General features: G+C 39.4%; 1 protein-coding gene across 5 annotated transcripts; it reads right to left on the bottom strand.

The window, feature by feature from the left end:
* Nucleotides 1-34: 34 nt before the first annotated feature.
* On the bottom strand, nt 35-14,823 carry LOC110063100 (uncharacterized). 5 transcript variants are annotated; one of them, XM_020770049.2, is made up of 22 exons: nt 14,232-14,822; nt 13,989-14,106; nt 13,795-13,873; nt 12,180-12,269; nt 11,991-12,047; nt 11,657-11,720; nt 11,327-11,401; nt 10,621-10,765; nt 10,160-10,232; nt 9,580-9,625; nt 9,335-9,418; nt 9,012-9,127; nt 8,738-8,807; nt 8,530-8,629; nt 8,156-8,271; nt 7,483-7,677; nt 6,427-6,579; nt 5,302-5,517; nt 3,709-4,551; nt 2,923-3,018; nt 2,415-2,489; nt 35-1,050 (listed from the first exon to the last, which is right to left on the bottom strand). In XM_020770049.2, the coding sequence occupies exons 1-22, from the start codon at nt 14,409-14,411 to the stop codon at nt 940-942; spliced, it is 3,102 nt and encodes a 1,033-aa protein (XP_020625708.2). In that variant the 5' UTR covers nt 14,412-14,822; the 3' UTR covers nt 35-939. The 5 variants fall into 5 exon arrangements, with proteins under 5 accessions (XP_020625708.2, XP_089142410.1, XP_089142411.1 ...); XM_089286284.1 differs by having other exon boundaries at nt 7,576-7,677; XM_089286285.1 differs by having other exon boundaries at nt 6,463-6,579; nt 7,576-7,677.
* Nucleotides 14,824-14,937: the final 114 nt, after the last annotated feature.

Below are 14,937 nucleotides of genomic sequence, written 5' to 3'. Positions count from 1 at the left end.
TCATGTACTCAACACAAAGCAAAAACACAAGTCCTTCGTTTCTGTATTTTATTTGTCGGCTCCAGGGTAGTGAATTACCAGGAGATATCACCATTGTTAAGCACGAGAAACCGTAAAAAGCTAGCCAAAATTTCAGCCGTTTTCTCCACAGAAGTCGCTTTCCTCTGAGAACTAAGCTACCAGAGACCAAGATATGCCTAATTAAACTCCTTCACAGCCGTTTTTTGGATGTCACGCAACCCTCTCTTTGGGGGATCGTTGCGTGACATCTTTAAAAACGGCTGCAAAGGAGAGCACGGTATGCCCTGCTAACAGCTGATTTCTCGTTGTACTGAAACGAGGCTGGGAAACACGCTATGTTACGTGCTGTCTCTGCTCCTAGTTAGTAAAGCAAAGATCTGGTAACAGATCTGGATCTGAAGGGACGGATAGACATACGCTAAGGAACCCACAGCTGTTATCATTTATGAACCCTAAATGGGCCCATTTTGTCATAGCATTGTTGAGCCTCCATACATCTCATTAAAATTTTAACGCTCGGAACCAAAGGAACTGTTTTCCAAAAGTGCGTCGATTAATTAAAACTGAAATCTGCAGCTCAGTACGATTTTCGCTTTCTAATCTTTTATTTCCAAGAAAACGGATCCTTAGTGCATTTGCAGTTTCAAGTTAATGATAACGTTCCTAAGTCTTCTTGTTGCGTTACGCAGAAGCGTTGCGTGACGATGCGAAGTGAGCGCGAGGCAATGCCAACTTAGCTCTTGAAGCGTGACAAATCTTTGCTCTTTTTGAGCTTTACGGAACTACTCAGTGTTCCAAAAGACTCAATCGATTATTGCAGCGTTGCCTTGCATCGCAGTTTGCTGTGCCGTACTTCGTCTTGTTTGAAAGATCCTACTACAACCATAGGTTTTTTGACATTTCGTTCGACTGCGTTTCTCAAGAAGGTTGCTCTTTCTTTCTCGCAATAAGCAGATTCACAACTTGGTTGTGTTTTAGAAAGAGTACAGCTTTCTCGTGAGTCACGCGTCTCAGGTTGATTCCATTGACCTGCAAAACAACAAACACATGATAACATATCAACTGCTCGACTTTTCTAGGTAGATGTCATTTCGTTTTTCTTTAGGAAGGAAAACAACAAATAGATTAACAACAAAGAAAACGCCCGGGGGAGACTCTTATATAAGAAGGACGGGGGGACTCGTCGTAGCTTTCAGGGTTTGAAAAAGCGGGTTGGGTATTCCTGGGGTATTCAGCCTCCATACAGCGGGAGGTTCTGTGGTACCTTTTAGGGTATTGAGCCGAAAAAAGTCATTGTCAGGTCTTGTGATGTTTTAGAATAGACCATTTTACAGTTGTCTGCTCGGTGACCTGGCCTTTGGATGGCAGCGAGGTTGGAGTTGACCTTGTTTTGATACAGACCTCACTGCTTTTGTTGTGTAAAACAAGTTGTTCTGATGCTAATTAGGTGCATTTACATGACGAAAGCAGTGAGGTCTGTATCAAAGCAAGGTCAACTTCAGTCTCGCTGCCCTCCAAAGGCCAGGTCACTGAGCAGGCAACTGTAAAATGGTCTATTGGTACCTGTTCGGGGTGAACAAGTTTTCAAGCCACGCCCACAAAACAGGATCTTGGTTCCTCTTAGGGGTTCTTTTCAAAATTTTGACCAGCTTTTCATATGGGAATCTCCTCCCAGGGAGAGGGGGGGGGGGGGGATGGCTAAGTTAGAGAGAGATTGAGCTGAACAATGAAGGACTAATCTGATGAGGCTGTAGCAAGAAGGAAGAAGGGTAACAGAGTTAATCTCCAACATAGGCCTTATTTCCAAGGTAACCAGGTCAATTTAATTTTCGATCATTCCCGTTTCGAACAATAGCCAACCCTGCACCATTTATTTCACTCACGTAGACGGCCCAAGAGACTTAGCGCACATTTTTCATCCTTCGCGAAAGCATCCATGTTACGCGCGAGGTAACATCCGAGGGAGGACTGAGCACCATCTCTAAAAATAGCTTGAGAGGGATAACCTTGGTAATAACCTTTCATGCTCTTTTAGCTAAAGAGAATTCTTGATAGAGCGGTTTTCAATTGAGTGTCGTAAAACCAAAACCAAAATAATCACTTTAGCCAATCACAAAGGACACAGACAATACAGTGAACCAATCAAAACTTGAAGTAATTGCACGTAGCTGAAACAAAGCGCGGGAAAACGTGTGTGAACGAGTCACGATTGGTGTTGGTTTTACTTCTGATTGGATGAAAAAGTTGCGCAAGTTTTTTAAGCCACTCGTGTAGCGTAGTAATGCAAAACCAATTACTTTTCGACACTCAAATGAAAACCGCTCTAAACTATGGACAGGATGATTTAACTGACACGTTAAGGCTTTGGAATGTCTAATGAAGTGCTTCCTCACCTCTAGAATTCTGTCTCCAGGAATGAGCCCGTACGATGCTGGCCCATCAGGTTGAACCTTCGTGACATATATGCTCTATGAAACGAAAGTAATCAAATAAAAACATATAATTCTCCTTACGTGTCTCCTTACATTTCTTGTAAAACGAGCTAGTAGAATTTGTTTCACTATCAATGTTATCATCCCCCTTAAGGGATCATTTCTTCAATCTGCGTGACTTGCATGCTTCTTAATTTCAGGATACTACGAAAAAAATTATTCCATGAACCGGTGAATACAATGTGATAAATAACAAACGAAGCGCGTGACGCCAAGATTGTTATAATCACCTCGTGTTCAACAAGGGCGAATAATATAATTGTTTTATTTAGATGTCACAGTTTGATCTAAACGAAGCGATGGTATGAAAAGGCAGGAAAATTTGCCGCACGCGCGTTGTTCACTCTTTGAGTTCAAAACTACTTTCTTCGGTAAATGTTGAAGACTATGGCCGCCATTTTTCACAAACCTTGTTGTCGTTAGGGTGAAAGGGATTTGAACCGGAGTCAATTCCACCAGCTATACTGAAGCCAAGATTAGGATTCTTGTAAACTTCTACTTGAAGCTGTAAAAACAATAAACAAAATGCAATTTACTTTTTCTCTTCTAAAATAACACAAACGACGAATTATGACTCAGTTACATGCAAGAAACAGACCAAAAAGCATTTTCTCCAATTTTCCTATACAATAGTCTTCAACTATTCTGTATCTCCATACATCCTACCATGCCAACCTTACTGTGCTAAAGGAAGCCCTCTGCTCTCCGCAGTTTCTTAACCGCCGTTACTATCGAGCATATTCGCAACTTTCAAAAGTACGAAGTTACGTTTGCTTCGAACTACAATGCTTAAGCGGAGATTTCTGATTGGTTAATAAATAATGGCTCATACAGACCTAAGGCCTTTTTTCCAAACACTATTCAAGGACTTCAGGGATAATTGACAGCAATAATATTCAACAATACGTTTTCCACAAAACCACAAACAAAATTTAAAAGTACCACCACCACCACCACCACCACTACTACTACTAAAAATTCAATGATTTTTGTGGGAAAAAAACCCCAAATTTTCATTTTCAACAACTTCTCAAGAATATGGAAATTTATTAATGGACTTATCAAGGCCTGTGTGAACCATGTACATCACGTGCTACAAACTCGTGTCAATCGGAGAAAACCGATTTTTTTCAACCTATCAGAATAGTTAATCCCACTCTCCCCTCCCTCCCCTCCGCAGAATAAACTTCCTCACCAGTTCTATTGTTGGGTCATTATCGACAGGTTCATCGTCGTCTTGTGATGAATGCAGAGATTGTTCAGAATTGCGAGACTCAGACGAATTACTCCTGTTGAGAACTCGAGGTATCGTCGGGGCAACTTCGTGAGGTCTCCGATTGTCTCCGACGTTCGCTCGTGTTCCGTCAACGCTAACTTCTCCACGCTCCATCGCTCTTTCGCGCTGAAGCTGTCGAACTCTGTTCTCGAATCTCTGCGCGTCTTCCTGCGAAATGTCAAATCTCTGCGAACCATTCATTCCCGGTCTAACTTGAGCAATTGGCTGCCTGCCAACGCTTGAGGGAACTTCCGGTTCCGGTAACACCTGCCGAACCGGAAGTTCCGTAATTACTTCCGGCTGGACCGAGTACTGAGGAGGGGGCGATCTTTCATTTATATTAGTTCCATTCGTAATAACTGCACTGTTGACACCTTGTGAGGTATTCATGACGTGGTGGACAACACCTCCAAGAGGTACTCTGTCGGACTGATTTGTAGCTTCGTAATACGATGGTGGCCTTAAAGGGCCTTGAAGAAAACTAGGTTCTTGCTCGTTAAATGAGTGCATTTCACCTAATTGTCCCGCGTCTGGTGTCCCTGTGGAACTACTCCACAGTCGTGCACCTGGACGTCCGTGAAATGAAGACAGAGAGCTGGGAACTTCTTCCCGGAATGAATGCTGTGTTTCCACTGATGGCCTGCGGTCACCCTCAGGGGGTAGGGGAGGAGAGACTCGGTTTTCCCTTGGGGTGTAGGGTGGGGGTGGTTGATACACAGGTGGGGTGCGATTGACTGGTTCCTCTTGAATAGCAGCTTGTCCCTGAAACAACAAAGAACAGCTTTACCAAAGTGATCAGGAAAAAGTGCCTCAATATGGAAACTGTCCCAAAGCAAACTCCAAGCCCCGTTAATATGGATGCCATATGGTAGTGAGAGCCTTACAATAGATGAATCAGACTAATTGTGTGACGAAAGTCGTTCCTCTGGGCTCACCCCTGAGGGTTCTGGCCTCGTGTACCGGTACTCAAGAACCGATACAAACGACCCAACAATATACAACAGCTACACAAAGGCTCCTAAAGAAAGGAGTACAATGGTTATTCCCTCTGTGTACCGGTACACCAGGACACAACCCCCCGTCGAGTCAATTCTTGATGATGAAAGAGTAACAGAAAAAGCACTTGTGTGTATGTCTGAGACATGTTTGGGCAAAAAATACTTTAGATAAAACAATAGAACCTTCGAGGTTAGAAGCATTCAATAATGCTTCCTTCATCACGTATGACTGGCATACATTGATGCGCAACTTTGTGCTTTCAATTGTTTTGACTGACATGATATTGGACGTTCATAACAACTCAAGGAAAAATCTTCGGCCCGCAATTTAATTTTCGGGTGCAATATTTGTTCGGATTTTTTACGTTGTCAGACGGCTTCAATTCTGAACGTTAGCAAAATCTTTGAAGTTTAAATAGTGTCATTTCTTCAATTCGTTATAATTATCACCATTTTCCAACTCTCTTTTATTGGACATTGTTTTAATTACAAGTTAACACATTGATTTAGTTACCCCGATAAGACGTTCTCCCGGTATACTCCTCACAACCGCCTGTCTTCCTCTCACGTGCTGTGGTTCCATGTTTTGATTACCAGGGCCACTCACCGTATTGCCTCGCTGGGCGATACCAGTCGATATCAATCTTTGATTGCTGCTCAGTGAGTTATTGACAACTGCCACTGGCTGACCTTGTCTTTGCTCTGAGGTTTGAGTCGGAGGGCTTTGAATCTGGAAAAAGAAAGCAAGTCTCAGAAGATTACAATCGACACTGACTGAGAGAAGTCTTTTTTTTGTTCCTTGCTCTTATTAGCGCTTTTAGCTCCAAGGAAATGGGAAAAGAGGGGCTACTCATGTTCGAGATTAGAAGGGTATCTCGCTAGTTATTCAAACGAAAAGGTCATTTTGAAATGTAAATTCGCAAGTAAACAATTCTAAGCTTGAACTGACAGCACAATTTCATCACCGTATATCAATGTTGGTATGCTAATAAACTGATCCAAAACAACTAAAAGTAAATTTCAGTTCCTTTTGGTTATAAAACCTTCTTTGGACAAGAAACTGAAAGAAGTTAATAATATTACAAAATGCTAAGGGCGTTACCCAAGGTTAACATGTGAGCAAAAGTTTAACTTGTCACATTCTTGAAAAAAAGGCAAAATAAAGAAATATATCACATACAGAAAGGGTGTCAAGTAATTTCACTTGACCGTGACGTTATCAAGACATTTACAAATATATTTGAACGCGCTTTATAATGATTTACTATAGCACCGCTATTTTTTCAAATTTTAAATCAAAATAAGCCAATCCAAGGAACATTTTTCGGGCTCAAATAAACTAAAAATAAGGAACGTTCAGCCTCAGTTGGGAAACTAGAAGTTAGGTGTGTATGATGCTGTGGTCCCTTCGAAGTAAGAACAATCTGTTGGTAATGTACTTTTTTCTCTTGAACTAGAACCTGCATGGCAGACATAGAAAGAGAAGAGAAAAGGATAATTCAGACGCAAGAGCAAAACCTGAAGAGACAACGTTTTGTACACTCTCCTCAGCTTTGTACTGGTGCCCAAACTCCCCTTCTCTTCCTCGTTCTATGCCAGCCAAGCAGGCTACTGGAACTGAGAAAGCACAGGAACCAACCTGATCTTCATACCAGGGCACCTCAACTGTACGCACCTCTTGAGGCCTTAATAACTGCGGCTGCTGGCTACGATCTACTGACTGTACCACCACTGTCACGGGTTGCTGTTGACCGGCTTGTTGCTGCTGTTGTGTACTGTTCGAATCTGTAGACTGTAAGAGAAGTTATACCCTGTGTAAAAAGACACCTTACCTTGCACGTCTTGTTTTTCTCCTGTTCAGGAAAAATCTGATATTTGACTTGAAAAAGTACAATATTGATAGCAAGCTATGTGGTGGTCGGTGTTGTGTAGACCCATGTAGAGGAGCCACCAACACTGTCTAATTTATTGGGGGTTATCCGATGGCTGGGAAACTGAATATCAGTTCAGGGCGGTACATAATTTACTGACTGTTGTCTGTTCCTTGCTCCCAGCTTGGTGGAAAAAAGGAAAAGAGGTAAATCTGGGAATCTGGGATAGGAAAGTCCCAATTCTTTTATTTCAGCTTCATCTATAGTAAATTTTAACAGTTCTAGATCCTTAATTACATCTCCCATGGTGAGTGTGAGCATCCTTATTATAGTTTAAAGAATAGTTTTTGTAAAGACATGAATGCGGTGTTCTTTGGCCTGGCAAAATCTCCAGTACAAATTGCAGGTTGCAGAGAAGCAATCCAAAGGGTAATGTATTTCTGTAATTTTTAAGGAAATTTTATATTTAACAGTTATAATGTACAGGTATCACACACTTAGGGCAAAACAGTGTAATTTCTGGTAAGAAAATCCTGGAACACAAGAACGCCTATTTGGCATAAGTGATTCTGGATAGGGTGCATTCATTAGTACACTAGTTTTTAGCCCTTATATCCCAAAAGCAATGAACAACTTGTTTCTGCTTGCAGTAACCAATATAGTGTCTAGTAGACAGGTACTGAGAATAAAAAAATTCATCAGCTAAGAGATGTTGCCGTGATTTACCACTACATTCTCAGAACTGATATTATAAAAATTAAGGGCAGTTAGTGACGAAAATCAACATTTTGAGGTTAGGTTAGTAAAGTGCGTGCAGTTCTCACCGAGTGAGGTTTTCTGTGCTGATACTGGTATCTATACTGGTGCCGTTCTTGCTGATGACACTGGTGCTGTGAGGGTAATACAGGTTGGGTTACCTCTGTCTCCTGTTGTTGTTGCTGCCGTCTGCTTGCAAGATATTGCACTGCACGATCCTTCACATCTTTGGGATAAGGTGATTGATACCGGGCTAACCGTGACTGCAAGAACATATAAACATAGAAAACGATGTTTACTCCCCAGGGAGGGGGGGAACACTCCAAAGCTTTGGGTAGGAGTGTGTCACTGGGAAACTGAAACCCTTACCCTATATTAGACCACTGTTGCCTTGATTTTGCAACGCTATTCTAGACCAGGCACCAAAAACCCCTATCTTATCCCAGACTAGCTATTTTCCATGCAGAACCTAGTCCAATATGTGCTAACTAAGCCAATATCTTACAAAGTCACTTCTGCATTTCAATTATTTCTATCACAGAACCCCGGGTAAAGAACTCTGTTCTGTACAGTGGCCACTTTTCCAATACATTACACCCTATTCTAGACCAAACCTGTCTGATTTCTCTACCCCATCCCAGACTAAAGTGCCTGACCATACCCATATGGCTTATATCTGGGAGTACCCCTTCAGGGTTTACTCTGTAAAAAAAATGACCTTTATTTGTGAAACTCACTTACCAAATAGTCATCTTCATCAATGTTGAACACAATGGAAGATCTTTGCCTGATTTGTTCTTCAAGTAGAGAGGCTGGAATGCTGCCTGCCGAATCCTCACTGTATTGTTCTGAAGGAACTGATGAAAGAGAAATTGTAGGAACAAAAGTGAAGTGAAGGTCTGAACCTTGAAAGTTTAATACTACAACAATTGTAGAACCCATCTATCACTGTAAAATAAGAGGAACACAGGCAAAAAAGGACGGAGGGAGGGAGGGAGGGAGGGACAAGAGAAGGATGCATGGACATGTACAGGATGGAAGGAAGGAAAGGGAGAGAGGAGAAAAGGGTGGACAGATGGATGGGCAGACTGACACCAATATTGCTCATACCATACCTTCGTCAGCAGGAGGCTGTTGTGGAAACATAAAGCATGTCAGCACATGTGACTGAGTTCCATGATCAAAATCAGACTGTAGAGGAACCATTGGCTTGGACTGAAACAGAAAGCCAAAAGATTTATCTACTGAACAACAATTACGTTTATTAAGTTACCATTGATTTATGAATTGAGAAAAGGTGATTTTAGAGACACCCTCTGCTACCTGGTTTTCTGAAAGCCATAGAGCTTTTAAACTGGTCAGCTTTCTGAAAGTATATGGCAAACATTCTAATCTGTTGATTAAGAGTAAAGAACAAGTTAAGATCAAATGAGTACTTGTGGAATCACTAATCATCACAGTGGAATGTTAAAGCTGGTGGAGCAGATGCTGAAAGTGTCTTAGATTACAACAAATTTCTCCCAAATGAAAATATAGAAAATGTAGTAAGAAAGTTAGGAGAAACATGAAGTTGATCATGAAGGCTTAGTCATCTCACCTGTTGCATGCAAGGTTCATAACTTGAAGGTTTGGCATGCGACCAATATCATCAGGGATTCGCACAATCCTGTTGTCGCGTAATGATAGTATAGTCATTGATATACAGCTACCTAACTGGCAAACAAAACAAAGTTGTGAATATCTGATTTGTGTAATTTTATTGGATAGAAGCGCTTTGCAAGTATTGAAATCATTCATACAATCCACTTCTCCATGATCTACTTGACATAAAAATGACAGGACATTAGATTACTGGTCTTGCTGCCAACCCTTAGATGGATACTAATTTATTACATGTTACTCCAAAAATGACAAAAATACCTCTAATGGGATTGCCTCCAAAAAGTTTTCATCAGCATATAAGATACGTAGTTTCCTCAAGTATCCAATAGAAGATGGTAAACTCTGCAACACATTGTTGTAAAGAAGACAGAAAATACATGAAAAAAAACATTTAAGTCCAGGGTTCAAATTTATTTACTAATATCAAAGCATCAATATGCTCATAATAACATTTTTTTCATTTTTATATACCTTGAAGTAAATAAAACAAATCAAAGATTTACCTCCAATTCATTGTGATTTACCACAAGTTCTTCAAGATTGGACAATCTAAAATAAGTATTTAAAATAAAACATAAATTCACAATAGTCTGATGAATAGCAGTGAAACAATGTGTTGTTCCAGAAACACCCCTCCCATAGAGATTGTTTGGTTTGAACCCACCCCCACTCCCCTCCCCCCCAAAAAACCACCCCCAAAACCCCTCTGGAAATTCCAGTTTTGATTCACAGTGGCCAATAAAGATTTGGGTTTTGACCCCACCTCCCTCCCCCCCCCCCCCCCCTAACCCTGCTTGGAATTTCCAGTAACTCCCCTTGGGTTGTGTATAGATATTTTCTTGATACACACAATACACAAAAAAAGTGAAAGTGCTGACAGAAATAAGTAACAAGAACCATAAAAACTCAGATATCAGATTAACCAAGAAGCCAACAATATGAATAAAAAGGAACGTTTTTTTCCCAGAAGCCCCCTTCACTTTACAGTGTAAGTGAATATGCTCTTGTCAAACTAACCAGCGGTGAGAAGAAATAAAGAAGGAGCAAATGAAGTTGAAGAAGTGATAAAAATACATGAATAACCTTCCTATACTGGCTGGAAGTTCTACAAGGTGATTCTCGTCAAGTTTAAGTGTCTGTAAATTTCCAAGGGAACCTAGTCAACACAAGAAGTTCTTCAATGTTAGCAAAAGGATTAAAACAAATTAAGATAGGGAACAGTTTATATGAATAATTCCCAACCAGCATTTGTACATGTACTCAACAATATTTTAGTTAGGAACCAAAATGGTCTACAAAAATAACACAATGTAACTAGCAAGATTCAGGCAAATAAGGGAAAAATCTAGACTCTTTTAATGTTTAGCTGTGTTTGAAAAAAAACACTCCCATTCTTAGACTAATAAATGGTTCATTGGCTTGGGGGACTCCCTTATGAAAAGGTCAAGGGTGCTTGTCAGAGAATTTGAATTAAACCACAACTACTCCCCAGGGTTCATTGACTAGGAGAGTCAATCAAGTAACATTCAGAAAATGATACTTACCAATGTTTTCAAGTAACTCAAGTAACAGATTGTTGGACAAATAAAGATCAGTGAGGGACTGAAGACATTCTATTTCTGGTGGAAGACGCTCCAGCTGGTTTTTGGAAACATCAAGAAACAAAAGCTGTCGAAGGAGTCCTATTTCCTAAAGAAAAAATATCCATAGCATTAGAGTTAATCACCCACTTCACTGAAATAATAAAACCAATTAACCCCACAGGAACCCCTCTGATAGGTAAGCCTGTAAGAAATTCACAGACACCCCCCCCCCCCCCCAAACCCCCACAGGTACCAGAATTTTGGGTGTGGTTCTAGTTCATTCTGCACCCCTAAAAGGCACCAGTGTAGATTCTATAGGGGATGAGTGATTTGTGACAAAAAGCTGGCCAAGAGCCATCTAACTATCAGCAATTTCTGGGGTTTTTTTTAGCTCATTTTGGGAACATACTCTGAACAACAGAATAATGCACTTGCGAAAATTTTAAATGTGGCATGATTTTCAACCCGTAAATAAAACATATGACCACTATCCCTGTCCGCTACTTACCCAGCTAGCTTGAGAAATAAACACACATCCCTCAATGAGATACCAGGCCATCCCATGTTTCTAGAAAGCATTATGCTCTAGTAGCAACTAGCTACTTGTAGATAACTCACTAGTTATTCATTCACCTTAGGTACAGAAAGTACAGTTTTCAATACTTACTGGGGGAAGCTCTCTTACACCATTACTATCCATCCAGAGTTCTTTAAGATTGACCAAGCATCCAACAACTGTTGGCTACGAAAAAAACCACCATCTTTAAATCTAGAAGTTCTCACTTATTACTCGGTACTTAAAGAGGACATCATACCTATACTGAAAAATTATCTGAAAATGGCAGTTCATGAGTTAGGGAAGTACTCATTAACCTTTTTTGGAATGCAAAATCATGTATGTTATGTGCTTCATGAAACTATATGATACTAAAAAAAACATATAAGAGACAGATAAAATTATATACACCTGATGTTTAATTTTTTACCAAATACCTACCAGTTCAATAAATTCATTGTTTCCAATATCAAGTCTTTCTAGTTGTGTAAAATATGACATAGACCTTTTAAAAACAAGGCAAAGGAAAATAAACATCACCATATAAAAATAAACTTGGTGGGCAATAGCTTGTGCAAGAATTTTTTAACATCAAGAATAGGTCCTAGATGGTAGAAAGCACTTGCTCAATTTTTTTCTCCCACGGGCCCCCTTACCTGTTTTTTTTTTTTTTTCCAGCAGTTTCTGCTGTGCAGAAATTTTGGGGGAAAATTGCCCAACTCCCCTCAAAAAATTAATAGTTTGTCCTTTAACAAAAAAATATAACAGCACTCACTCTGGCAAGGACCGTAAGTGGTTCTCTCTCAGTTCAAGAACCTTGAGCTTTGATAACCTACAAACAAGAACAGAAATGGTAACCGTAGCCGTGACATGCCTACAAGAAACAAAGCTACACTTGGCATAAAAGAAGAAAAAGTCAGGATAATCAAAACACAGGTCTAAATTAACACAAAACTTAACTTACCTTCCAAAATTAGATGGCAGACGATCTAAAAACGCATCATTCAAATAGACATGTGTCAAATTTAATAGCTGGGTAAAGCCATCCGGAATTCTGGGAAAATGAAGTAACAATTTTCTAGAACTTAATAATTTCAATATGAGGGAACAGAACAATCAAGTTAGAATTTAGGAAGGGAAAAGAAGGAACACTCATAAAAATAGTTAAGTTCAAGAAAAAATTCATACCCTTTCCAGGAAAGGTTTTTTTTTTGTTTGAACCCCCTCCTACCCCCCAGAAATTCCAGTTAGCTCCATACTTTCCTTTAAACCTTTTGATATTTTGAGATCCACCCCCTCTCCCCACCACCTCAAAATTTCCAATGATCTTCCATGATTTTTTTTTAAGAACTGCACATTTCTGTTGTGCTCTGATCATTTCTTTGAGTCACAAATTGTGACACAGTTTGGTTGGCTAAAAAGAACATAATTTATAAAAGAAATTAAATTAATTATAAAACATGGACAACTGTGTTTTATTGCGTTCATGAAATCTATATCACGAATAATGCAAAGAGCCATCTCTGGTGAAAAACATAGCAGGATCTTAAGGGATCTTGCTGAGGTCTTTCAAAGGATTTTTGCTAGGATAATTAATTATATTGTTAAGCTCTTTACATGTGATAATTAAAAGATCCATGTCACATCAGGAATCTTTAAGGCATTGCCAAAGATCCTTAAACATATAGGGATTTCTTCAAAGATCCTTAACCTCTAAAGATCCTGAATTTGATGACAATCTATAAAGATCTCAGAAATTATCTTGCCAAAGCTCTTTTAAAGGTCTTTGCAAGGCCCTCAAAGATCTTGGCAAGTTACTTTAAGACCCTCGAAAATCCTTGAGAACCTTTATTGAGATTGAGAATTTTGAAGATCCTTTTGACGACCCTTCAGGATCTTCACAAAAATCCTGTTTAACAGGATTATCAAACAAATTTAATCCTCAAATGATATTAAGAAGGTCTTAAAGGATGAATGCTTTGCATTAATATACTGTCATAAGACTCTTACATAATCAGAAAACAGAAAACACTCACCTGCATGTGACAAAATTAGTTAAATTTCTCTTAAGTTGTCAAATTCCTGTTGTGTGGGTGGGTTTTTTTGACATAATACATGACTTTGGCAAGTTTACAAGGCTTTCTGTGGTGTGAATTCTACCTTAAAAGCTCATTTATAATTTTTTTCCTAATACTTTTCTTGTAGAACAGCTTAAAAACCACACACCATTCTTGATCAAGATAAATTAACAGAACAAAGAAAATTAAACAAATTAAATATACTTGACATGAAACACGTATTAAAACATCAACTTTTAAGAAATATCTTAATTGGATAATTTCCAAAATTAATTTTTTTCTGGCGCAATATATTTTAGTTCAACAGATGTATCATGCGCTGGAAAACTTCTTATATCAAGTCTAAGAAATCCGATACGAACAGCAAACAGCTGATAACAAAGTTTGCAAAAAGACGTTGACTTCTGATAAGAATATTAAAACGAAAACAAAAGACAGACAGAGAGTAAACATTAAGACAATAAAAGAGTGTATACAAAAATGTTCCTTGCGATTACTCACTTTCCGATTGGATTCACGCTCGCATCAAACTGCTCCAGACATTTGCAATTTTTCACACTTTCTGGCAAATCAATTATACCTTCAAAAAACAGATGACGATTAATCGATCTGAACGATATAAGCGACAGACCAAGAGAATTTTCAGATAACGTTCGATTCGAACGTACGCGGTAGTGCAGTAAATAACTTCTCACCGTTCTTGCTGATGTCAACTTCTCGTAAATTCGTTAAGTTTGAAACAGCTGATGGTAACACAGTTAATTCATTATCACTCAAGCCAAGGATGTGTAAACTGTGCAGCCCGAACAACGCCTGCGGCAGAAAAAAACAAAGGAAAAGTTAACGCTTTTTAAATACCAACGTAGCAATGTCAAAATTACGAACACTAAATTAAAACGACCGAGTCGAAGTAAAAATAAATAAACTCTTCAAAGTACCCTTGGTAATTCTCTAATCTGATTAGCATCCAGGTAAATTTCTTCCAAGTTTGGCTCAGCCCTGAAGACATCTGTTGGCACGGAAGATAGATTGCAATGCCGCAGATCTAAAACAGCCATGTCACCATTGCCCTCGCACTCTACCGAGAAACAACTCTTTAGTCCACCCCATCGCCGCATCGTAACCTCGTTACAACATGGCAGAAAGGTTTAGAATTCCAATTCTCACAGCTTGAACTAGGATAGATTACTTCCGTTCGGAGGTTTTAGTCCATTTCTAAGGCCTGTTAATAATCCAAGGCGGAGAAGTACAAGTTTTGCTATCCAAGAGAATGTAAATTATGCGCTAAGCAAAACAAACACAAGTGTCGAGTGAAGGAAGATGTTCTTTGAAGTACTTCTGTGACATGAAAATCTTGATGATAAATCAGTAGAGCAAATACTGTTGCTAACACATGATAGTTACAAGTCACCGTAAAAGGTTTTGCTGCAAAGCGGCAATTTTGAACACAGATGAGTATTGTGGAAGGAAATCTTGCAACTTCCAGGTCTCAAGCGAAGCGCCTTGCCATCGAAGCTTTTACATTATCTCACTTCTGATTGGCTGAATTACAAAATCATCGTTAAAAAAGCCAATCAGAAGAAAGGTTTTTTCACGTCTAAAAAATAACGCAAATGCCTCCGGCAAAGAAAGATAAATAATGTA

This window comes from Orbicella faveolata, unplaced genomic scaffold (genome assembly GCF_042242905.1).
Source record: "Orbicella faveolata isolate gen_17 unplaced genomic scaffold, um_ofav_v1 contig_14, whole genome shotgun sequence".
NCBI classification, from domain to species: domain Eukaryota; kingdom Metazoa; phylum Cnidaria; class Anthozoa; order Scleractinia; family Merulinidae; genus Orbicella; species Orbicella faveolata.
The sequence above is the reverse complement of the archived record's forward strand: the minus strand, read 5'-3'. Positions and strand labels throughout refer to the sequence as shown.

Bases quoted from the DNA above. Each gene is read 5' to 3' on its own strand.
- LOC110063100 (XM_089286282.1), bottom strand. From the start codon at position 14,411: ATGCGGCGATGGGGTGGACTAAAGAGTTGTTTCTCGGTAGAGTGCGAG. The intron at 10,766-11,326 runs GTAAGTATTGAA...TTTTTTCTTTAG, and splicing joins GTGTAAGAGAGCTTCCCCCA to GAAATAGGACTCCTTCGACA. The intron at 8,630-8,737 runs GTAGCAGAGGGT...TTTCTGTTTCAG, and splicing joins TATGGCTTTCAGAAAACCAG to TCCAAGCCAATGGTTCCTCT.